The 25,383-nt window shown below is 42.9% G+C and overlaps 1 protein-coding gene across 2 annotated transcripts in view; it reads left to right on the forward strand.

Annotated features, from left to right (window-relative positions):
• Positions 1 to 22,730, forward strand: part of LOC147896015 (plasma membrane ATPase-like) — a 55,797-nt gene extending 33,067 nt beyond the window's left edge. For both annotated transcript variants that reach the window (XM_087382934.1, XM_087382935.1), the window contains 9 exons: positions 1,943 to 2,107; positions 8,561 to 8,799; positions 9,027 to 9,059; positions 9,190 to 9,271; positions 9,456 to 9,616; positions 9,752 to 9,925; positions 10,023 to 10,205; positions 22,161 to 22,333; positions 22,470 to 22,730. In XM_087382934.1, the coding sequence (XP_087239060.1) occupies positions 1,943 to 2,107; positions 8,561 to 8,799; positions 9,027 to 9,059; positions 9,190 to 9,271; positions 9,456 to 9,616; positions 9,752 to 9,925; positions 10,023 to 10,205; positions 22,161 to 22,333; positions 22,470 to 22,575 (1,316 nt within the window). In that variant the 3' untranslated portion in view covers positions 22,576 to 22,730. The remainder of the gene's footprint in view (positions 1 to 1,942; positions 2,108 to 8,560; positions 8,800 to 9,026; positions 9,060 to 9,189; positions 9,272 to 9,455; positions 9,617 to 9,751; positions 9,926 to 10,022; positions 10,206 to 22,160; positions 22,334 to 22,469) is intronic.
• Positions 22,731 to 25,383: the final 2,653 nt, after the last annotated feature.

A 25,383-nucleotide genomic window follows, 5' to 3' on the forward strand; every position in this document is an offset into this window, starting at 1 on the left:
TTCACTGGCAGATGATCAGAGTGGTGGGTCGATTGGGGAAGGAGTGGCACATTGATCCTCTCAACATCCTAGAGCAGGATGCCCTCGGATGGCGCCTCTGGCTTCGGGAAGGTAGGCCCTTGAGACAGGTCCAGTGGGATCCGCGAGAGTGGTTTTGGCCTTCCAGGATTGGCCTCGCCGAGCAGGTGGACGAGGTGCCTTTCTTTTTCTATACCACTCGGATTGGCAGGAGGCTTCAGATGGACTCTTTGATTTGGACCCGTTCGAGCGAGAGGCATTGGTGGCCCAGAGGGTACCCCAAGAGGTCCGTTCCAGGTTTTGGATGCATCTATGGTCTAGTTTGCACCGAGGAAGATCTCCTGCTTCTTCTGGCTGGCGGTCCACGAAGGCTTGCCCATAGGCCTGTGGTTGGAGCAAATGCGGGTGGAGGGGCAGTGTCACTATTGCTCTGCTGGATTTCTGGAGACCTGCCTCTGGAGTTGTCGTAGCGCAATGAGGATTTGGATGGGATCCCTCAAGATTATGACCCGCTTGCAGAGCCTTCAGAGGGACTATACCTCGGGGATGGTGTCCTGGTTGACTAAGGGAGATCACGCGTTCCAGATTGCTAAGGTCTCTCCAACTTACCGGATACAGGGTCAGAGCATTCAGAGAAAAGAGCTCCATGAGGCCACATTCTTGAAGATATGCATGGGATCCCAGAGATGATTGATTTATAACTCACCCCAATATGGAAGCTCATGAAAGATTGACAGCCATTCCATACCAGGAGGAGGCATTTCTATATCATATCTCCAAGCCCAAATCCAGTCACTTGCCTTCCTATAGGCCGGTGGTGGACCAAGTTGACCTTCACGTGCAAGATGGCCCGACGACTCAAAGAGCCCACGAAAGTGCTCCCACGAAGGTGCTCTGAAGTCAACGAGCAAGCTAAGGTGACAGGAGCACCACACTGATGTCGGAGAACTTGCTTGGTGACGGGAAGCAAGACAGGAATCGGGAGCTAGTGAGTGTGGCTCTGATACCACATGAAGAAGCAAATGGAGAAAGGTTGTGAACACAAGTGAACAAGAAGTGGTCACACAGAAACTCCGATATAATGCTCAATGAAAAGATGCTCTCATCTCATCAAGCTCCTCTCCCTTAGCCTCCCCGGTAGGTGACTCAAATGCATAGAAGTCTATAACATGTGTCTCTAGTCGATCTTGGTGACCTGTGGCATCGCCTCCTATTGCTCTCTGATCTGTCGCATCATTATATCTCTGTATCGTCGCATCTCAATCAAATAGATCCCCACACAAACCTGGTCAGGAGAATGAATCGACCATGTGAGCGGACCAAAGCCACGCCCCTCCTGAAAGAGGCAGTGATATCACCCTCGGATCTCATATTATACTGGGCACACACACACACACACACACACACATGTATAGAGAGAGAGAGAGCATGGAAGCAAGGAGGGAGTGGGGATGTTGGAGAGGAAGGAAATGATACGAGAAGACATAAGGCCAAGGAAGAGAGAAAGAGATAGGGGCGTGGAAGGCAAGGACAATACTGAAGAGGGTGTAAAACCTAAGGTATGTGAAGGAAAGAGTTCAAGGAGATATGACTCATAATAATGTAAGTGTAAAAACTTCCTCCTATTATAGGCATACCATTTTGACCTCAGTCAGTAAATCTCACTTAAATCATAAATGTTGCATTACTGTGAACTTGAAATCTTGTTTATTAACTTCACATGATCTTGATGGATTACAAAGATTATTGTCATAATGCTTACAACAAAAGTTGTGTAAAGGAAAGTGTTAACATGATAGTACTTGTATTGCCCTATGTTCTTGTGCCACCAACATGATTCTTATTTTGGAACTTGGGAAAAAATAAAAGTACTTATTGACAAATGGTAGATTATATTCAAACTATCTGGTTTATTTTTAATTAGGTGATCAATTGGAAATCGCAAAGGAGACTGGACGACTTCTGGGCATGGGCACAAACATGTATCGTTCATCTTCGTTGCTTAATGATAAGAGCAAAGGTTACAACGATACACTTGAATTGGATGAACTTATTGAAAATGCAGACGGATTTGCTGGAGTTTTCCCAGGTATCATCACAATGAAACTTAAGAAGGTGCTATTTCTTGCATGTATGTGCATGCTTGTGCAGGTGTGTGTGAGTGTGTGTGTGTGTGTGCATGCACACGCGCACATGTGTGCATGAGAAAGAAGGAAAGTATATTATAGTCTACGAAAGACCGAAAGTTCTATGAGATTAAGAAACCAGAATCAGTTAAGGACCGAGAGTCCAACAAAACCAAAAATGTCAGTTAAGGACTGAGAGTCCATCCTAGTGTTGTAGAAAGAATATATAATAACATCAGTTATGGACTAAGTATCTCCACCTCTACATTGGTGTCTTAGTAAATTTGAAATCTTTAATGAGAAAAATGCCTTCACGATATACTCCTGGGACACTTGCAATTCTTTTGAGCTTCTCATACTTTTTGAATTTCATTAGCCTTCATCTTAAGAAGTTGAGGGGTAAGATCCACTGCTATCCACCTCTTGGTACCTTGCAAGGCCTTGGTTTGGAGAAGAATTGCCAAACTATCCTCTTGTGTCTTGAATTCGATTATGGCAAGATCTTGTGGTGTGTGTTGGAATACCTCAAATATTTAGTGTCTCAAGTGATCATTGACATGGCATTCGCTATATTTTCAAGTCACTGCTCAAACGGTAGTAGGACTATGAAATAATTGCTTCGCCAATGCTCTGGCAAACCCCCAATCCGTACAATAAGTACAAGTTTCTCACTATCTTCCTCCTCTGTAAATGCTAAATCCACATGTTTATTGAGTTTAATTTGACCGCATGCAAAATCAAATCATCAAGCTTAGAAATAATGTGCGAAGGGAGATCACTCACTCTCGTACAACTTCTTAAATGCATTATTGGTTCGATTGCTTATCTAGTTGGTCTCCACTATGGCAGTGTCCATGTGCATGTCCATGTGCATTTTAAGCTCACGACTCTCCCTTTGGAGATTCTTGAATTGTTCTTCATGGCTCGGTGAGAAGCAAGCTAGAGTCTCTCTTAAAACCAATGAAGCAGAATATAAGGCAACAAGCATAGCTACTGTGGAAAGCATGTGGTTAAGGAAGTTAATGCATGTTCTGCATCATTCACAAATGTTAGCACAAATGTGATCAAGGGCTTGCTCTAAGGTGCATGTGTGCATCTAGTAGCAGTCACATGTTTGTGTGTGTGTAGTGAAGCACACTTAGTGCTATCTAGGACCATGACACAGGTGATGATGCAGTAGAAGGAACCCTCTTCAGGAGGTGCCAATGATTTAGGAAGTCCTTATGATGTAGGGCTGATTGCCTTTGATGTAGGAGAGGTGCCTATGATCTAGGCTACCCTCTCTCCCACTCTATAAATGAGAGGCTTCTCTCTCACAATCAATAGAACACACTTTTGGATTCTTCTTGTGTTCTCAACTCTTGTCATGATGCATCTCTTCTCTCTCACCACTTCCCAACATGTGGTATCAAAGCTCTAGGTTCTAGAAAACTCTAGCCCCATAGTTGCCACATCATCATCTTCTGTCCATCTCTCTCATCCTTTATATTTTCTCTCCTCTTTTGCCCCGATTTTTGCTTAAGCTTGTTCTCCCTCGTTTCTACGCAATTTCCTGAGCCCTTTCAAGTATAGTTTCCCCTTGATAGGGTGCACCTCTGGCTGATAGGAATTAGAGAAATATCCTCTCTGCTGCCCGTGCGACACTTATTGTGTCCGGCGACCTCACGTCAAATTATCCCTGCTGAAGACAAATATCACCCAGTCCTCCATTGGGCGACTTTTTGAGGAATATTTTTGGTGCTCCAAGGGGTAAGGAGAAATCAACAAAGAACCAGTCGGTCTTGCTTAAGCTCTCCTAGGTGACATTGCGTCATTTTGCGCCTGTCCTTACTGGTGGCTCTAGGCTGGTATACAAGCTTCACTTTGGCTTCAAAATCCCTCTCAAATTCGCTTCAAGGTGTTTACATTGAGGTCTCCACCTTTCTCATTTTTTACACTATAGTTTTGGACAGTTTTGTTAATTGGATGCTTGATGCAAGCTTGAAAGAGTGTTGAGGATGATTTACTGTCAATAAACTTTCAGTTAGTTATGTTTATTCAAAATGCCTAGCTCTTGTTGCTCTTATATTGCTTCATATGTGAAAGCAATAGAAAAGAAGAAGAAAGAAGCACCTCGATATGTCAATAGAAAAGTGACAGATTATGAAGAAAAAGCCATATTATTATTCTGATGCAAAAAGACTAGGATTCTTTGATTTAATTGCTTGCAATATGCACTTGTATGGTTGAGATTTATAGCCATTTATAAGAGAGCAAGCACTGCCTAATCATAAAGGTAAGACCCGCTCATGGCTACCTTTAAAATAGACAAATTCAATGGCCAAGGCTTCCATACTTGGCATATGAAAATTAAATTTGTGCTTATAAAGGAGAATTTATGGGATTTATTCAAGCCAAGGAATAAGTCATCACAAGAGGGTGAATCTACTACTACCAAAGGAAAGGAGAAGGCAAATGACTCTACTTCAATACCACCACCAGCAGATGCTAAAAGACTAGAGAAAGCCTATGCAATTATTGCATTAGGTTTGGGAGATGATTATGTGCATCATATTTCTGATTTGGAATCTCCTTATGAGGGTTGGCAAAAGTTAGATGTGCTATATGGTGCTAGCTCTCATAAGTCTAAATTGACTTTGAAGATTAAGTTCTTTGAACTTAAGATGAATGGAGACTTTGTTGCAGCTCATGTCAACAGTATGAAGAGTCTTATGACACAATTGGCCTCAATCAACTCATTGAAGATGATACAATGGCTATGCTCTGGAAGAGTATGCCCCAGGATTTTGACTATGTTGTGACTACTTTGAAGAATCTTCCCCAATAAAACACTAGAGAGCATCATCAGTGCTCTACAAGAAGAAGAGAGAAAGAAGACTTCAAAAAAGATAGAAGATCAGACTCAAACACTTACAATGAAGTTCTCATCAAATAGCAAGTACAAAGCATGCAAGCATTGTGGAAAGACCAATCATCTTGAAAAAGATCGCTATAGGATCAATTCATGCACTTATTGTGGCAAAAACAATCACTCTGAAGAGTTTTGCAATGAGAAGAATAAAGACAAAGAAAATATGGTTGAAGAAAGAACTCCATCAGCAAATGAAGCAACAAATTTTATGGTAGATAAAGATTGTACCTTCTAGAGTCCAACATCTTTGAACTTTTGTTATCACTTGGTTATGTAGTCAATTTTGAGGTTCTCTACCTGGTTGTAGTACTCCAAAAAGAATGTTATAGTTATGTGTTTTAGTCCTTATAGTCTGTGCAAATCACCTCTGGTCACCATATGATGTAGGCAATGTGATATGTCTTTGCCTCCATGGTACCTCTTGCAGACATGAGAAAGTAGGTCCACACAAAGGCCTAAGATTAATCCTTGTACATGCAAGACAGATAACCATTTGGGGGGGGTTTATCCCATTTTGTAAACCTCAACCCTTGGGCACCCTTGCTAGCATGAGACCCTAGCCATACATTTATCCTTGATCACTATGAGATGGCTTCTAAAACTGTGACTAGATGTATCCTTGACATAGCATTAGGCAAACCCTTGAGGAGGGGTATTTTGGGACATTTGTGATCAAGGGCTTGCTCTAAGTTGCATGTGTGCATCTAGTAGCAGTCACACATGTGTGTGTGTGTGTGTGTGTCTAGTGAAGCACACTTAGTGCTATCTAGGACCATGGCACATGTGATGATGCAGTAGAAGGCATCCTCTTCAGGAGGTGCCAATGATTTAGGAAGTCCCTATGATGTAGGGCTGATTGCCTCTGATGTAGGAGAGGTGCCTATGATCTAGGCCACCCTCTTTCCCACTGTATACATGAGAGGCTTCTCTCTCACAATCAATAGAACACACTTTTGGATTTTTCTTGTATTCTCAACTCTTGCCATGATGCATCTCTTCTCTCCCACCACTTCCCAACAACGAGATGGTGTGTCCACTCTCACTTACTGTGACAATCAAGTTGCATCTTCATTGCAAAAAATATTGTCTTTCATGAAGACATTGAAAATCACCATCACTACATTTGATTGGAATGTATTGAGGAAGCTTCAATGACCTTATATATTGTCCATTTGTACACAACGTAGCAAGAATCTGCAAACCTCCTATTGTTTGAGGAGGGGAATTTCTTTTTTCTTTTTTGAGCAATGTTTGGCAAAATGCCCCAAAAACTTGTGATCCGACAATGCTCACGCCGTCCGACAATCTCAATTGAAAGTCAAAAAATGGATCCATCTCCTCGGGAGGTTTTTCTCAAATAGTGGCCAGCATCGTGGGAGAATAGTTTTCTTTCATTGGGTTGCCCTAACTTGCTCAAAGACGGAGAGTTTAGGGACTTACAGGATCCCAAACCATGATAGAGGAAATTTTGAGAGTGCAGTATCAGAGGACTAGAGAGCAGTTCAGGAGCCCCATGTTGCACATGCTCATTCATGGCTTGTTTTTTCTCTTGATGGCGGGTACCTCAGGTCAGTTCTCATTCATGTTTATGGTGCAAAAAGATGATCAAATTATTAGCCCAAGCTGAGTCACAAAAGTTGGCATCCTCAATGTCTCTAGTGCCATTACGTGTGCTGCCAGGAAGAGGTGTAGAGAGCTTGCTCTACTAGAAAGTACGGAGCAGCCAACGAGGGACTGTCTTAGCTTCCTGCAATGCTGAACTTTCTTGTGCCACCGCATCCTCGATTTCTTGGTGAGTGATAGAACCAACCACAGGGTTGAACTAAGGCATCAGGAGGTTAGGATGGAGAACTTTGGAGGATGTACACTCAGAGAGTCCGGATAGTAGCTTGATCCAATGATCCAAATCCATGCACAGTAGAGGAGGCTTGAAGGTTTTGGGTTTGGGAGAAAGAAAGAAAGAAAGAAAGTTTATTAAAGTCTTCAGAAGACCGATGGGTCTATGAGACCGTGAAAAAACTGATACAATGAGCTGTGGTAGTGGAGCTACTAAACGAGCATCCACACCAATGCAGAATGCAAAAAAATGCAAAATAGCAGTATTAAGTCCTAAGTACAACATAGTCATATCCCAACTATATATATATCAATCCTTGTAGAGACTTTGGTGGGACATATGATAGTGACCTATTCAGTGAGATTGGGCAAGAGCATTGAGATGGGGAGGATTGGTTCGTAGCAGAGCATTGGCACAGACAGGGACTCTCCCAAAGGTTTCTTGAGGATTTTTGCCACAAGCCCTAGAACAGGTATATGCAAGGAAAATCTCCCACTTCCTTGGTTGTTGGCACACAGAGCCCTTGCAATGGGCATGTGGCTTGGATTCATCAGTCATTTTCCAGCTACGTGCTCACAATTTGGTTTCGCACAGGAATCTCAAGGGCCAGGGAACTACATTTAGGATTTCCCGCTAGCATAGGAGAACTTTGAGGATAGTCTTTGTTGGGATCCAGGATAAGATGATGGTGACCTGGGCCTGTGTTACAGTCAGAGGACCCACTTGTGGGTACGGGGACATTCAGGGGAGTTCGTCCTTCAGATTGGTAGCAAAAGAGTTGACATTTATCCTACTCCAGACTTCACAGAGGCTGTATGGACACCTAGACATTATCATAGATGTGAGCTGATAGCGAGCATCATTGCCTGGTACATATGAACATGTAGGTGCAAGCAGTCCATAGAGCAACAGACAACATCAGCCTCAGAGACACTGGCCAGCATTTGGCTAGATATCATTCATACTCTTAGAGGTAGATGGGATAGGCTCCAGGGAGATTCAGTTCATGCTAGGTGCATGAGGGAGGCTTTTATCAGTATATGGGAGCTAGGACCTTTCTGTCATTTCACATATGGTAGTATAATATGGCATTATAAACAACCTGAGTGGCTATCTGCTTAGACCTTTGTATGAGGCAATCCCCCATAGAATGGGGATATCCTTGTGTTTTTATATTGTACCCATCATTGGCGAGTTAACTTTCCTTGGTGTGCATGTCACGTAATAAAACATTATTTTCTCTTGGGGGAAAAGTTCTTTCGTATTTGTATGCAGTGTTAGCAGATTGTGTGTATGCTCATCTCTATTCTTACTTGTTAAGTGTTCTTTCATCTTCATGTGCACGCGTACCATTAGTCTCGTACACTTACCACAACACCCCTCGTACACTCTGCATCAAACTATTTGTTTGTTTGCACCATCAGCAGATAGGGTAAGCAACAAAATAGGAACCATGAATAGAAAGCAGTGTCCTTGCCCTAGGCCACCGGTGATATATCCAAAATAGTTATACTCCTTGCTGCCTTTTTTTCTTTTTTTGAGAGAGAGAGGGAGGGAGGGACAGGGGGGCAGGGGCGGGTTTGAAAGACCTTGATGAATTGCAAAGAAGGGTCTTTCTTTTTAGTTTTTGAAATGCAAGGATACACTAATTGTTTTAAATCAATGCAGAGCACAAGTATGAGATTGTAAAACGGCTTCAAGAGAAAAAGCATATTTGTGGGATGACTGGAGATGGAGTCAATGATGCTCCTGCTTTGAAGAAGGCAGATATTGGGATTGCTGTTGCAGATGCAACAGATGCTGCAAGAAGTGCCTCTGATATTGTTCTTACGGAGCCAGGATTGAGCGTCATCATTAGTGCTGTTCTTACAAGTCGTTCAATTTTTCAAAGGATGAAGAACTATACCGTAAGTCACTGGGATCACATATCTATTTTATCAACATTTGTTATTTTCCTTTGGTTTTCTTGATTGCATGATCTTTCTGTTTTGTTCTGAAGTTTTCCCTTACAGAAAGAAAAACCATCTTGACATGTTTACTTGGATCATCTTGACATCATTGTATAATTGCAGGACAAGTCTAGTACCGCTTGGAACTAATCAATGACAACTTTTCATTTTCTGGCATTTTGCAGATATATGCAGTTTCTATCACAATTCGTATTGTGGTAATAACACCTATTAGGATCTTTACATCTTCAGTATTTCAGTCAGAACTTTCTGTGTTTTCTGTGAGTCAAACCATCAAATAGATGGAATGTCAATATTTTATATAACCTTTAATGGACGTGTTTGCAGCTTGGGTTTTTGCTGTTGGCTTTGATTTGGAAATTTGACTTTTCTCCTTTCATGGTTCTTATTATAGCTATACTGAATGATGGTAAGTCTGTGTTTCACTTATAAATAAGTACTTTGGCCTCTTTGTAGAAATTCAATGATTGTGATGTCATTGTTATGCTCATCTAGTTCACCTTCCAAACATCCTTAAAAGTCTGCAGATGACTGCAATTTGATTTTTTAACATTTACTTATGGAAGTTTCTTTCAACCCGTTTCACTTCAAAGGTACAATCATGACCATATCCAAGGACCGTGTAAAGCCTTCTCCCTCCCCAGACAGCTGGAAGCTGAAAGAGATTTTTGCAACTGGCATTATTTTGGGCACATACCTTGCAATCACGACAATCGTCTTTTTCTGGGCTATTCATAAAACTGATTTCTTTGAAGTATGCCATTTTAAGTTCTCTTCTGCTTGACCATATCCATTTCTGATATTCATGCTTTTTCATGGGGAATCGATATGACCCATCAAGTTTTGTACCACTTACAGGGAAAAACGGGGTTGTCCTTGTGGTTTGCAGATGTATTTCCATGTGAACAATATACGTGACAGTCATAGTCAATTGACAGCTGCTGTCTACTTGCAAGTGAGCATCATCAGCCAGGCTCTCATTTTTGTCACCCGTACTCAACATTTTTCTGTGATGGATCGGCCAGGGTTTCTTCTTATAGCAGCCTTTATCATAGCTCAGTTGGTAAGAACCACCTCTCATGCTACTTCTTTCAATGTTAAACATTAATAGGAAGTTTTCTCATACTATACACTGCCAAATTGTCATGTCTTGTGAGCAGATCGCAACATTCTTAGCAGTTTATGCAAGGTGGGGATTTGCCAACATCAGAGGAGTTGGTTGGAGATGGACTGGAGTTATCTGGCTCTACAGTTTGGCAGCTTATATACCTCTTGACTTTATCAAGTTTGCTGTGCGCTATCTTTTGACAGAAAACCCTTGGAGCCTTTTGATTGAAAAGAAGGTGAAAAAACTAGAACTCTTTTTATAAAGATATTTAGGGAAAACGCCCCATTGCAGACAAAAATCATCCTTCTAGTGTGTAGGCAATGTGATCCTTTCTTGTGCTATCAAGAAGAGGCACAGAAATTATTGCATGTCTTCGGATGCTTTTCTCAACTTAGGAAGAATAAAAGCAATTTAGAGATGAAAAATGCCATGTTGGTTTTGGCACACAAGGACAATAACGTTGCAACACTGGTGATCACTATTAACAAATAGTGATCTTTTACATCTAATGACACAAAATATTACAAACTTGCTATGTAGTGAGTACTTGCTGAGCTAGCTTGTGCACTAGTACGAGTATCTTGTTGCAGTGTTCCAAGACTTCTTTTAAGTATTTTCCTAGCTTTTCGGCTGGCTGCTTCACCCGCTTTTTATGTTGCTTCTGCTGTCCTCACTGCGGATGAGATTCTCGCGTGGACAAGAAGAAATGCAGATGTGCTGTGTTCTATTGTCTGCAGTGTTAGTGATTCCGTCATGGCGTTAATTCAACATGTCACCACAGCGGAGGAGGCATGGACGGTCTTGAAAAATCAGTACGAGACCACAAATCAGACGCGGATTCAGAATCTGGAGACTCAACTCGCGAACGAGAAGTTGTCTGAGTCTGAAGCAGCAGAGAAGTTCATCACTAGGGTGAAGAATTTGCGTGATCAGATGACTGCGATTGGCATCACCATCACCAGCGAGAATCTAGCACGAAGGTGCATACGGATTCTCCCACCAAAGTACGACGGTCTTGTTATGGCGCTGAATACGCAGAACAGAAATCTGTCCCTCAACTTTGAGGATTTCAGCGCGATGCTCTTGGGTAACCCATCTTCTTCTAATGATAAAAAGAGAAAGAAGAAGATCAAGTGCTTCTATTGCAACAAGGCAGGGCACAAGCAGAATGAGTGCCGAAAGAAGATTGCAGATGAGAAGAACGGAGTAAAGAAAGAGTCCAGCAACAGCGCGCAGGCAACACCAATAGAGCTGCTCATAGCAATTGAGGAGATTTGCACGGAGCCAGTTCATGTACCTGTGGATGAACCTTGGATCATTGACAGTGGTGCATCGCGCCACATGACCAGTCGGAAGGATTGGTATACCTCTCTACAGCCGATAGGCAATGACATCCTGGTAGCAGTCGGCAATGATGCAAAATGTCAAGCAAAAGGAAAAGGTACGATTGCTCTCAAGTCAGATGGAGTTGTAAAACAGTTGTCCGATGTTTTTTATGTGCCAGATATCAAGAGGAACTTGTTGTCCATTTCTGCAATCACGGATCGGGACCTCAAAGTTCAATTCGATAAGAATGGTGCACAGATCTTGGATCTTCAAGGAAAGGTCGTTGGTAAAGGTACACGGCGCAACAACATTTACGAACTCTCAGCTTTCAGTGCTCAAGCGGATGTGAAGAACACTAAGCTATGGCATGAGAGGTTTGGTCATCTAAACCAAAGAGATGCATAAAAGTGGAATGATTGCAGACCTACCAGAAATTTAAGATCTGCCCGATGTATGTGAAGCTTGCATGATGGACAAGTAGCATCGGCATCCCTTTCCTAAAGAGGCCAGCAGGGCAAAGGCTCCTCTAGAGCTCGTTCACACGGACCTCTGCGGAAAGATGGAGACGGAAGCTTTGGGTGGTTCCTACTACTTGATGACGCTGATCGACGACTACAAAAGAAGGATATGGATATACTTCCTGAAGACAAAAGACGAGGCTTTCAGTAGGTTCAAGGAATGGCATGTAATGGTCGAGAAAGAATCGGGAAGGAAGGTGAAGAAGCTGAGATCAGATAGAGGTGGAGAGTTCACATTGACTGAATTTGAAAGTTACTGCAAAAGTCACGGAATCAAGAGGCAGAAACCCGCGCCACATACATCACAGCAAAATGAAGTAGCAGAACGCAAGATGCGCGTCATCTGCGAAATGGGCCGGAGTATGATGAAAGGGAAAGATTTGCCAAAGAATTTCTGGGCTGAAGCATGTAACACTGCAGTTTACATCCTGAATCGTAGCTACACGAAGGTTGTGAACGGGATGACTCCACTGCAAGCCTTTTCTGGTAAGAAACCTTCAGCTGCACATTTTAGAGTTTTTGGATGTGACTGTTTTGTGCATGTCCCTGATGCTACCAGGACCAAATGGAAACCGAAGAGCCGGAAGTGTATTTTCTTGGGCTACAGTGAAGAGGCGAAGGGTTACCGTCTCTATAACCCTGTTACCAAGAAGGTAATTGTAAGTCGCGATGTGGTCTTCTCAGAACAGCCGCATCAATTGGAGGAGGATGCTTCCTTCCCAGACAACCAGGACCAGGATATCCATCCAATATCACCACCAACAGCAGACCGAACTCCCCCAACGGTGCTTGGGAGGATTCAAGATAAAGAAGACAAAGAAGAGCCTGCAGAACCACAACGGCAACGGCCATTCCCGAAGTGGGTAAAGCAGCTTTTGGACGGCAGAGAACCTCCAGCCATTGAGGAGGAACCATCCGAGCACCGCCGGTCCAAGAGATTAGAGGAGCAAAGAAGGGCGCAGGAACACTTGGTCAACTATGCTTTGATGACAGAAGTGATCCGTGCTGATGAACCCAAGTGTCTTGAAGAGGCACAGGGCGATGATAGGTGGATGGAGGCTATGCAGTCGGAGTATGGCTCCATAATGAAGAACAACAATTGGGACCTTGTGGATCGACCACCAAAACACAAGGTAATCGGAACCAAGTGGGTGTACAAGACCAAGTATAAGTCCGACGGCACGTTGGATAAGTAAAAGGCTCGACTCGTGGCAAAGGATTTGCACAGGTATATGGTTTTGATTATCAAGATACTTTTGCTCCCACAGCTCGACTAACCACAATTCGCAGTGTTTTGGCTTTAGCTGCCCAGGAAAGTTGGCCCGTGTTTCAGATGGATGTGAAATCTGCCTTTCTGAATGGAGATCTCAAGGAGGAGGTATACGTGGAACGACCACCAGGTTTTGAGATCCTCGGTTCAGAAGCTAAAGTCTGCAAACTGAAGAAGGCACTTTACGGGCTGAAACAGACCCCACGAGCGTGGTACCAGTGAATTGATGTCTACTTTCTGCAAAAGGAGCCCATCTGATGCAAATTTGTATATCTTCAGAGAAGGAGGTAGGTGTATGATTGTGGTCCTTTATGTGGACGACCTTGTCATAACAGGGAACCATGAAGAGAAGATCTCGCAAACGAAGCATTTGCTAGGAAGAGAGTTTGAAATGATAGACCTCGGACTGATGCATTTCTGTTTGGGGATTGAAGTTTGGCAGGAGCTGAAACAGATCTTCATTTCACAGCTAAAGTATGCTGGAGAGATACTGAAGGCATTTGGCATGGCTGAGTGCAAGACAGTTGGTACGCCTATGGAGGTTGACACGAAGCTCTCAAACGAGGATTCATCACCACTGGTGGACGAAGCGAAGTACAGAAGGCTTGTGGGCAGCTTGATCTACCTGTGCAACACACGGCCGGACATCAGTTTTGCGACTGGTGTACTAAGCAGGTTTTTCAATAAGCCCCGGGAGAACCATTAGAGGGCAGGGATGCGGGTGCTGAAATACATCAAAGACACACTTGATTATGGCATCACGTATACCAAGGGCAACATCTTGACCAGATTCTGTGACTCGGATTGGGCAAGAGACGTGGACAGCAGGAGATCAGTGACAGGGTACTGTTTCTCACTTGGATCTGAAGTTGTGTCATGGGTCAGCAAGAAGCAACCCACAGTTGCTCTTTCTTCTACTGAGGCCGAGTACAAATCTGCATGCTTTGCTTCTTGCAAGGCAGTGTGGTTGAGGAGGATTTTGGGGGACATGGGTGCAGTGCAGAACAAGCCTACGCAGTTATCATGTGACAATCAGAGTTGCATGGCGATTGCAAAGAACCCGGTGTTCCACGCTCGCACAAAACATGAGATTCAATATCACTTTGTACGCGAGCTCATCATGGATGGAGAGGTCGACTTGGTGTACTGTCCGACTACAGAGAATGTTGCGGACATCTTCACGAAGGCTCTTGGAAGAGACTTGCTGGAGAGGCATCTTCATCGACTTGGCATTGGGCCGAAAAAGTAAGTTCACTTGCGGGTGGACATTGAGGGGGGGTGTTAGATATTAATGCTCCACTCTCGTGTAACTACGCGGGAACCAGCTAACTCTACTTGTAAGCCCTCCATATGAGGAGAAGGCATTTGAGTAGCTCGGTTATCCGGTAGGTCCTGGTTTGGACACCAGATGGGGGCCATGTGTGGCTTGATGGCTAGACGGAGATAGAGTTGGCACACTGCCAACTAGGCTACATGCAAGTGCGGGAAGGCATCCCTTGACTGGCCGCACTGAGGGTATACGGAGCATTTCCCGGGGCAGCCCACTCTCGGGTTGCGGGGCCCGTTTGGAGCCTCAGATGATCCTGGATGGGGGCCGAATGGAGACTGTAGGTTAGTTGCTCTGTTTTGCGCACCGGTTCTATCGTATGGTCGGTGGCCTATTTCGGGACCGACCCCTAGTCGACTGTTTTGGGCGGACTGGGTCGGTCACCCAATTGAGCCTAACCGACTACGACTGGTGGCTATATAAGAGCAAGCCCGTGAAGCCCATTTTATCACTGGCTACAGCAACCCTGATTCCTTAGCATCTAGCCTCCGTCTTCTATTGTTTCCAGCACGCCATCGAAGCTTCTTTTACATGAGTGCACAGTTGGGAGGCAGCGCCATCTATTGTATCAGTTCTACAGTAATCAAATTTTTGATTCTCCATACTATTTTGTTTTCTCTCTTGTGTACGAGATCCTGTTATCTGTTAAGCACAGACGTTGTATTATTTTCTTACAATTCCATTAGCGAGTTCGATCTAATAGTCTATGGGACTAGGACTGGTGGTCAACCGAAGTCTTTCGACCATAGAACCAACTAGTGAAATTATGAGAGCAGCCACTGTCGATGAGGATAGTGACTGTTGTTCCACAAATCGATCCTTGGACGCAAAGTACTTGAGTGGCCAGGGAAGGTTCGGTTGTGTTTCTTGTCTCGTGTAGGGTTAGCATCTTCTGCCTGGGATGTGCTAGGTTCCAAGTTGGAACTTTGCTTGGGTCACTTTGGACAATCGAACCATCTATGGTTGCCAGTGCAGATGGTACAAAGTCCTCTTGTGTTAGAGGTGTTCTTCTTGTCAGAGTCCACACCTTTGTGTGGTGATGACGGTCATGACTTTGTGAAGAGGGAGAGACATGATCCTTAGAGGAGTGCTTCTGTTGGGATCTAGCATACGATTTTTGAGACTTGTTGGGATCTTGAGACTATCGAGGACCTTGATTACCCGAGTTTTTTATAAACTTTAAGTTATCCTGAGGGCGAGGACCCTTAGCCGATGTAGAGTTCTGTGATTTGTTAGAACCCTGCTTCCCTGTGTTCTGAAAATATGTAATGCGCTCTGCGTAAGCAATAGCGCTAGCAATGGTGGTGATGTTTGCTTTGAGGACATCAATGCGTAACGAGGTATTTATGCGTGAGATGATCAGTCAAACCATGGATCTCCAGTACCAATGTGATGAACTAGGAGATGTAGGAAGACAGGGAGCCCATTTGCTCCAACTGTCGAAGTTTTGAGCGTGCTTGGAAGTCCGCATTGGCAGGTATGAACCGCTTACGGAGCACGTGTTCAAAACGTTCCCAGGTTAACACACTTTTTCCGTCCTTTAAGCGATGTTGCCACCAGTAAGTGGTCGAGGGCACGAAGTTCAACGTTTTCTACCTCTGGTGGAATCGGGTCCACAGTTGTCGAGTGGCGTCACGTCATCCTCTGTATGTGTGGTATTGTGAGAATCCTGGAGTTGTTGGACTTTCTAGACCAAATTGAAAATGATGTCCTGAAGTTGAGAAATTTGAAGTTGAAGTAATGCTTCGCCATGTATATCTACTTCAGGGGTCTTTTTTGGATTAGAGTTGCTTATCTCCGCAGAGGTTGGACGCGAGTAGTTCGACATGTCTGAGGTCCCTGTGAGAAGAGCACGAGACTGCGCTCTAGTTTGTACCATTCCTGGAGGAAGATCCTGGCTGCTCCTTGAGATTGCTCATGTTGGATGGGGCAGGCGAGGTAGGATGGAAAATCTGGCAAAGGAGGTAACACTGGTGATGCCGAAATGGGTGTTACTGCTCGTAAGAAGACAAGAGTTGGTTGCAGAGTCCACGGATCTGAGAAAGGGTAAGGAGCTGCTGTCGGAAGGGGAGGATATCCAAGAGAAGGAGTGCCTTTAGAGTGTAAATACTGTCTTGGTCTCCAAAGGTGGGCAGTGAACTCGTGTGGAATATTGGGTTCTGGGTATCTACGTGTCTAGTGAAACACAACCTGGACTGTGCTGAGGAAATAGTGTAACTGAGGTGGCTCACGCAGAAGATATAGGATGTAGTCCAAGTCACTAGAAGGGCATGTGACACAAAAGACCCACGATGCAAAGGCTCCAAAGTGGGCTGGTTGTGCAATCTGAACACGATATTGAGTGATAGGTGATGCCTATGGTCAGAAGGTGTGCCTATTCTAAGAATGACCCTTGGAATAGGTGTACCTTTTCATGAGGGGATGTATCCCGATTTTAAAAAGGGGTGTCCCTATAAGAAAAGGTGTCTTTTTCACGATGGAGTGTGTCCCTTGGGTGAGGAGTAAAAAACTCTTCATCAAAAGGTGCGTCCAATGGTGAAAAAGGTATGTCCCTTGGTTTTGGGACAACCCAAGCACATCAAAAGACACGATTTTTGTCATGTCCTTTCACATCAACTTGTGATGTGAGGAAGATGGAGAGGCCACTGATGACTTAGGTGGGGTTGGCGCTAAAAAATTTTACGCTCATTCTCTCCATCTCTTCCATGCACAACGTTCATGGATTTTCTTCTAGCGGAAGTAGAGGTATCAAATAGGAACTAGAAGGTGGGGGCCATTTCCTACAGGCAGGAGCGAAAATCTGCTCTGATAACAACGTAAGAAATCCTAGATTTACTATATTTAGAAATGTGCTTAGGAACAGAAAGGAGACTGAATAGCAGAGAACAAGGAATATTTGTATTGCTTGAGTGTCTGTAGTGTGTCATCCATACAGTTGGGCCTCTCTTATATAGAGAGTGAAGAGTCACACACTGGGAAGTGTCCCATCGAAAGGGCATACCCTTCCCAGTGTCACAAGAATTTGCCAAGCGAAATGCCTAGAAACGGGTATAAAATTTATATTTTTTATAAATTATGTAGCAAACATAAATAGTTATCTCCATATTCTCTCTCTTTGTGTGAAAAGAGCTCTCAGATACACATATACACACTGAGCACTCTCAAAAGAGTCAAAAAAAGTAACATTCTGGCACCAGGGCGTTTTGCACGCGTTTCACCCGTTTCGGCGAAATGTTTCGCCTAGAAACGTTTCTACACGTTTCGCCTAGGCGAAACATGTTTTCTGGTTACATTGACCTTTCCACAAGTGTCCATTCATCAAACCATCCATAAGTCTAAGGTACATCACAGATCATGACACGTATTGTAAGAAGCTTGGCCATACAGAGGACCGTTGTTTTCAGAAGCTTGCCAAGCAATAATCCAAGGAGCATGCTAACTTGGCTGAGCTACCACTTGTGAAGAAGAAAAAGAAGATGACACTCCAATATCAACTTTTTCTCTCACTGCTCATCTCTGAAATCTATCCTTCCCTCGGGAGGTAGATGAGGATGATGAATATGTCTTCTAAAATATGTCCATGAGCTTGATGTATATGGGTACTTTGCCCTAGGTAGTCCCCTAAAAATTGAATGTAATAATCTCTTTGAGTCAATAAAGGTTCTCATCCTTGGATAGTCCTCCTAAAATGATGTTTTTCTATCTATGGTGTATGGCTCCATGTCACCCTGTTTTGGAGCTAGGAGGGGGATGTATTGAGGGAGCCATGTATTGTCTTTGATAGGGTCTCTTTATCTGCCAGGATATTGGTGTATTCCTAGACCTATGAGCTAGTCATGTAGCCATGCTAAGACATGAGCCTCTAAGTCATGTTGAGTCTTAGGCCATGAGAGTGCTTGGATCAACCTCTCAACATAGCTCAAACTTTAGCCTCTGAGTTACTTCGGGTGCATAGATTAGTAGTCCGTCCTTGTCATGTTATATTCTTGGCTCCATTCCAGTAGTCCCTCACCTTTCCTTCATGGGGGGGTGTTCGAACATGAAGTCAAGTTGAGTGTGTTTTATTGTGTTCTACTAGGAGTTCTAGTAGAGTCTTATGTGTGAGTGCCACGTGTCATTTTTTATTGGGAGATATCCCATATACACTTTGGTATTCTAGTGTGTGTCTATGCTATATATGATTGTACTTGTGTGTCACATCAACACACATTAAGGAGTTTACATCAAGATTTATCAATGTGAGTCTTTCCATTTTGGTCTATTACTCATTTCCATTTCCTTTCACTTTCATTATGTTTCCATTTGAGTATTATCTTCTCTCTCCCTAGCCTGCCCTCTCTCTCTCTCCCCCTCTCCCTCTCCATCATGTTCCTTCATACTTGACGAGCATGGCAGATCCTTAGGTACCTCCCATTATATGCCATGTTCTTCTTGAGAGAGAGGTCTTGTTTCCTCTATAAGTTCATGAAGGATCTTCAAATGGCTCCCAGTTGATCGCAGATTGGAGTTGGTAAGTCACCTCAGAAGAAGTGCAAGAAAAATCCAACAGATGGATGCAGCCATATCCTTGGACTGGGTTCTTCCAGGAGACATGTTTCATTATGGGAACACATGGCTATGAGTCTCTACAAACTAGGGATCCTGCTTCAGCTTGTGGCACAATGAGGATTAGATATGGATGCCTTGATTTTTTATGTTTACTCTAGGGGAAGGTTATGCAGATCGGTGGATGGGATTCTTTTGCAAATTGCAATTCAGAATGCTAGGATGGTAGGTCATGTGGAGCATAGATTTGGAGTCAGGATGGTACCTGGACCCTAAATCTCATAATATCCCCTTGGGCTCATGGAGACTATGGCTTTATGGAGGTTTCCCATAAAGTACTTATAGTGGGATCCTAGGGAGTGGGATGGATAGATTCAAGCACCGACTCTCCTTCTTTTAATACACCGTTAGTAATTCCAGCCCACCAGAGCTCTTCATTGGGAGAATTTTTCAGATTTATGGTGATCTGCAGAAATCCTTTTGGAAGAGGCTCTAGAAATCCCTCGAGAACAGAAAAATCACTCTTTTCTTTTGGATTTCTATTCATGGAGGGATTTCCGTGAACCAGTGGGAGGTGCAGGTTCGGGGCTGATTCCACTTGTTCTCATTTCCTCTCTACAGATGAGTCTATTTAGCATTGCCTATGGTACTGCAAAAAGGCATCATTTGGATGGGGAGCGCTAGACTATTGAGCACTTTTAAGTGGTCTCCTTTCTTCATGACCTTGGGATTGGTAGCATGGCTCTCTCATCTGGGCCTCAGATGTTCTATGAGAGACATGACTCTTCTTGGACTCTTTTGATTTGATGTCATTTGGTTGAGTCATGTTCTCTAGACTAGGTTCTTGGCTCTCTTTATAGACATGCACATGCTTCGGTGGATACTTCGTGGGAGATTCTGGCTAGCATAACAGTGTGGCATATTAAGATCCAGATGTACAAAGGTCTTGGATGATTCCCAGGTCCATTTAGCATATATATTGGCTTATATTTAGACTGACACAGTACATACCTTGGAGGATCATGCAGAGCTCTTCACAAGCAGTCTCTACTAGGAGGAATGCATTCATGAGAGAGTGGAGAGGTTCCCCATTCTTCTTAGAAGCCTCCATAGGATTAAGCTAGCACTATCAGCCTCAACCTTGATTATTTTCTCTCACAAACTCAACTCAAGATTAAGGCAACTGAATTAGCTAAAGTCAGGGCTGCCAGAAAGCATGAAAAATGGGCAGTTTACCGTGAAGGCGTAGCACTAATCAGAGTTTAAATCAAAACCAAAAGACTCTCAGTCTTAAACTGATGTATAGTTGTTTACTCTTCCAGAATATCAAGTACCTACTCTAAATAATTGGGGTTGCTTTTTGCACTCCTTGGGAGCTGCCATGTGCCCTCCCTAAAGCAGATGTACTAGAGGGTTTCTTGCTGTCCCATAGACCATTTGGTCTCCAATGGACGTTAATAGACTTTCTTTCTTTCTTTCTCCCTTCTACAGGAGCTTGATTGTACTTGGATTTATTTTGTCATGTTTTGCACTATGTATTTCTCCATTGAGCTTTGCTCTAGGAGGTTCTTTCATACTTAATAGAAGTCTATTTCATAGGGAAAAAAATAAAAAGACACCGCCATATAGCATGTCTGTTAGAACATGAAGTCAAGTTGAGTGTGTTTTAGTGTGTTCTACTAGGATTTTTAGTAGAGTCTTATGTGTGAGTGCCACGTGTCATATTGGGAGATATCCCATATACACTTAGGTATTCTAGTGTGTGCCTATCCTATATATGATTGTACTTGTGTGTCACATCCACATACATCAAGGAGTCTACATCAAGCTTATTAATGTGAGTCTTTCTGTTTTGGTCTATTGCTCATTTCATTTCCTTTCACTTTCATTATGTTTCCATTTGAGTATTATCTTCTCTCTCCCTAGCCTACCCTCTTCCTCTCCACCATGTTCCTTCATGTGATATCAGAGCTATCCTTCCTCCTCCTTTTCCTTCTTCCACCATCCTTCCTTCTCCTAGTCATTTCCCTCTTTCTCCTTGCTCTTCCAAGGGATTGAGGTGAGGGGAGGCCAAGAAAGAGGAGCTACTCTCCCTCTTTTCTTCTTGGAAGGCAGCCCCTTTTTGCCCTTCCACCCTTAGCCTCTCTATGAGCTGCTGATCTATGACAACATTGGAGCTGATTCGTGGAGGTGATTCATGGAGTTGCTGCACGTTTTGCTGCGGATTTCTGCTGCAACCATCAGCCTCAAGTTTTCTGCGGATTTGTTGTGCCATTAGCCTCGGTTTCGCTACAGATTTGCTGGGCCATGAGTCTCAAAAATGCCACCATCTGCTGCTGCTCTTTCCACCCCAACTTCTATTGCTAATTCCGCCTCATTTCCAGCTCCTACTGCTGCTATTTCTGCCTTCTGTGTGACCACATTCTTGCTCACTAGTGCTCACAACCATCTCCTTTTGTTCCTTCATATACAAAATTATTTATCTTTCTCTTTCTACCTTGACACTCAAGGGGATTGCTCATAAATATGTAAGCATAGCATGTGTGTTTAATGGAAGGGATTTAGATATGTTTTCTTTTAAACTTTTTTTACCCTTTTGTCTGCTTTCTTTCAAACCTTTTTACATACAAAAGGGTACCATTTAAAGGGGTGTCCATATATTGAACAGAAAAGCGGTGTGTTTTATTCATTAAAAAAGCACAAATAAAGGGTTTTAAAATTAGTCCTTGAATGCACGTTATATAGTTGCCTTGGAAAGGTGAAGGCTGAAGCAAGAGTTTTTAGTAGATCCCCTAATCACCTAAGGTAGGGCATGAGTAGCCTACTTTTGGCTCTTTGATATGTGGACTCTTGCTCTTATGTATCACTTCATAATTAGCTCAATAATATATTTTTTCAAACTAGTGACTGGGGGCCTCTCCTAAGGCATGTTCCCTCAATCACTGCCCTTGAGCTCTAGTTAGTGGATTCTACGCACAAGCCTCCTTAACTCATCTAGGGCCCTATTTGTTGGACCCACCGAGCCTTGGGCTGACATAGTGTATGCCTCTTTCCTTCTATTGTAATAATATTGCCTCCATCCTTCACCCTTTATCTTCCATCTTGTAGTCCTCTTGGGAGCTTCAATGAGTTGTTTGGGGGATCCTATACATGAAGCTTATATATTTAAATAATATGTGGCTAACTATGTGCATGCTTTTGCAGATTGCATTTACAAGCAAAAGAGACTACGCCCAGGGGGAAAGAACGGCACAATCGGTCCAGTCCAAGCTTATAACTAAACTACCTATGGACACTAAGATATTTCTTGAAAGGAACCAATCTAAAAGAGTATCACGTATCGTTGAACAAGCTAGGTGGCGAGCAGAAATTGCACGGTAAGAGTCGCCTTATTTGCCTTTGGTGTCATGGGCAAGTGCATGTTTTGCGAAACCAGAAAATTTTCAGATAAGTTCTAGAACATCGATATTTCTGCACTAGATAAGTTTGCTAATTGATTTCTTCTTCTTATAGGTTGCATCAACCTAATACTTCAAACAGCCAGGCTGAAGCTATTGCATGGACAGGTTCAAGTACTAAAAATATACAGGAAACTATCACAGGAACTGTGATTTTGTAATTTCATTCTCCTTTAGGATCACATCATCATTGAACATTAAGAATAAGATTCAATAAAAGATTTATTACAGCAAAGAAAAAGAGTTACCTTATTAAACATCATGAGCAGGATCTATCCTTTTGTATACAGTATTGTACAACAGGAAGGTCCTATGTTGAGATTACTATAGTAAATTGTCTCTCATTGTATTTATTTTAGTGGCAGCTATATTGATGCATTTAATTTAAATTCTGTAAGCTGTGAATACTACATTTCATTTGATTTATTTATAATTACTTTGAGCTTCTCATTGGACCTTTCTAGGATCTGTACAATGTTTCTCCTAACATGTTTTTATAGTAACAAAATTTTCTCATGCTTCATCCAAATTTCGCAAGAAAATGAATTTTCTATTAAGTATGATCACAGTTTATGAAATCAGGATAAAATTCTATGAAACCCTCAAATATGTCAAGCTGACATGAAATGAGGCTAGCATAGACAGTCTGAAAGATGGAACTGCCATGAAGGCCCTATGGCTGTGAACCATGGTCCCATTCTCTCATGAGAGCTACTGTCATGGTGGCCACTGTTGCACATGAAGAACCCTGGGCTTTGGCCATGAGGTTGTGTATCAATATGACATTGATGTCAGCCTTCTGACACAAACTACATGTAAAAAAGAAACATCATTTGCTTTCTCACTCAGCAACATGGTTACTAGTAACAACTTTGTATAGTCTTGGTCATATGATCTAGAAGAAATTCTAGGGGTTGCTCTACTGGTATTATTTTACAGTAGTCTTATGTCACTAAACGGTGGAGGTGGAGAGAGAGAGAGAGAGAGAGAGAATAATGAAATGAGGTGATGGTACATCAACGTCCATAAGAGGCTGAATATGACCTATGGGACTGCAAACCATGTAAGTCCAAATATTGGCCATGGTATGAGAGGGATGGCTTGGCTCTCACTTTTGGGGCCTCATGTCTTCTATAAGAGACATGAACCTTCTTGGGCTCTCTCGATACAATGATATTTAGTTGATTCATGCTCTCTAGATGATGTTCCCTTCTCACAATTCATGCGCGTGCATGCTTCTGTGGATTCTTCTTGAGAGATATTGGCGAGTATTTCAGCATGGCATATTTGGAGAGCCAGATGCACAGAGGCGTTGGAAGGTATCATCCATATAGCCATCAGCATTTGAATAGTGTCTACCCTTCTCACACCTTGGCCATTATTTAGATAGACACTATTCAAATGTTGATGCTGATGGCTATATGGATGATACTATTCATATGTTGATGGTATATGGACAAGCATGCAGGGGACCTCACGAGCAGCTTCTTTCGGGAGGATTATATTCCTTAGGGAATGGATAGGATCCCCTTTTTTTCCTTTGTCCACAGCAACATTGAGATGGAATTTTCAGCCTCTGCCTTGGTTTATCTCTTGTTTGTTTCGAAAAGGTTTTTCTTGGCCCCTTCTAGGTTTTTTTTTTCATGCTTGCATGATGTATTTCCTCATTGAACGTGCTCTCTCGGGTTCTGTTCATACTTAAATAGAAGTTCTTTTTATGAACTATGCTTGCCGGAATCCCCCACATATCCACCACAGATGCATGTGTAGGTCTGTATAAAGAGCCAGGAACACTGTTTAGAAAACATGGCCCTCAACCAAGTGTCCTCAATGGAGGCTCCAAAAGAGAGAGCCAAGCTACTTAGCCCCAGGTCATTAAAAAAGGAAAATGCATAAAGTTGCTCAAAAGTCTAGCCATCTCCTTCCAAATGATCCTCGCTTGTCTGCAATCCCATAAGCAATGCTAAATAGACTCGTCAATAGAGAGGCAACGAGTACATATGGAATCTGCCTCAAACCTCGACCTCCATTGGTTTACTGTAATCCCTCCATGAATAGAGCGCCAAAAGAAAAGAAAGATTTTTCTATTCCTAAGAGATTTTAGAGTCTCTTCCAAAAGAATTTTGCAAATCAGCAAAAATCAGAAAATTCTCCCAATGAGGAGCTTTGGTAGGATTACAACCTCCAAGGCGGAGCTGAAATCTCCTAGCATTAGTAACCGTGTACTGAAAGAAGGGGAGGCTCTTCTCTTGATGCCCTGCATCAATCCATTTCCACTCCCCGGAGTCCCACTACAATACTTTATAGGGACACCTACATAAAGCCAAAGCCTCTATGAGTTCAAGGGAATGAGAACTCACATCACTCACAATCCTAACATACTGAAGTGCAATTTACATAATATCATCCATAGATCTAGATAACCTAACCCTAGAGTAAACATCAAAGACCAAGGCATCCCCATCTGATCCTTGTCCTGAAGTGGGATCCTTGATCTCGTAAAGGCTCCTAGCCACGTGTCCCTAGAGTGAAATCTGTCACCCAGAAGAAACTAATCAAGGGTATGGCTGCAGGTGCTGGCTACAATCTGAATATTTAATACTATGACACCAAAACTTAATATTTTTCAATCTTGATTTTGTACATATCAAAGAGGCTTCGCAACAACAATACTTGTGGAATAAGCTTGAGGGGCCCACAAGATGATGCGATAGGAGACAAGTAGCATGATGAACAAGCTGGCAGTGAGGGACGGTGGCGGCGGCGGCAACTAGTCTCCATTACGGCTCGGCGATTGTTTGATGATAATCGCTCATGTAGTAATAATTTAGTAGTGTGGTATGTGAGTATGACTAGAGTGAATAGTTGTAAATACCATGAGTATGAATCATAAATACCTTGGTATGGAAATAGAGTGTTTGAAGTGAAATATTATTGGATTGTATTTGAAAAATAGAAATGAGTCATAT

The sequence above is a fragment of the Dipteris shenzhenensis genome, chromosome 12, assembly GCF_047967505.1.
Source record: "Dipteris shenzhenensis isolate YYH24624 ecotype China chromosome 12, Dip_SZ_1.0, whole genome shotgun sequence".
Lineage (NCBI taxonomy): Eukaryota > Viridiplantae > Streptophyta > Polypodiopsida > Gleicheniales > Dipteridaceae > Dipteris > Dipteris shenzhenensis.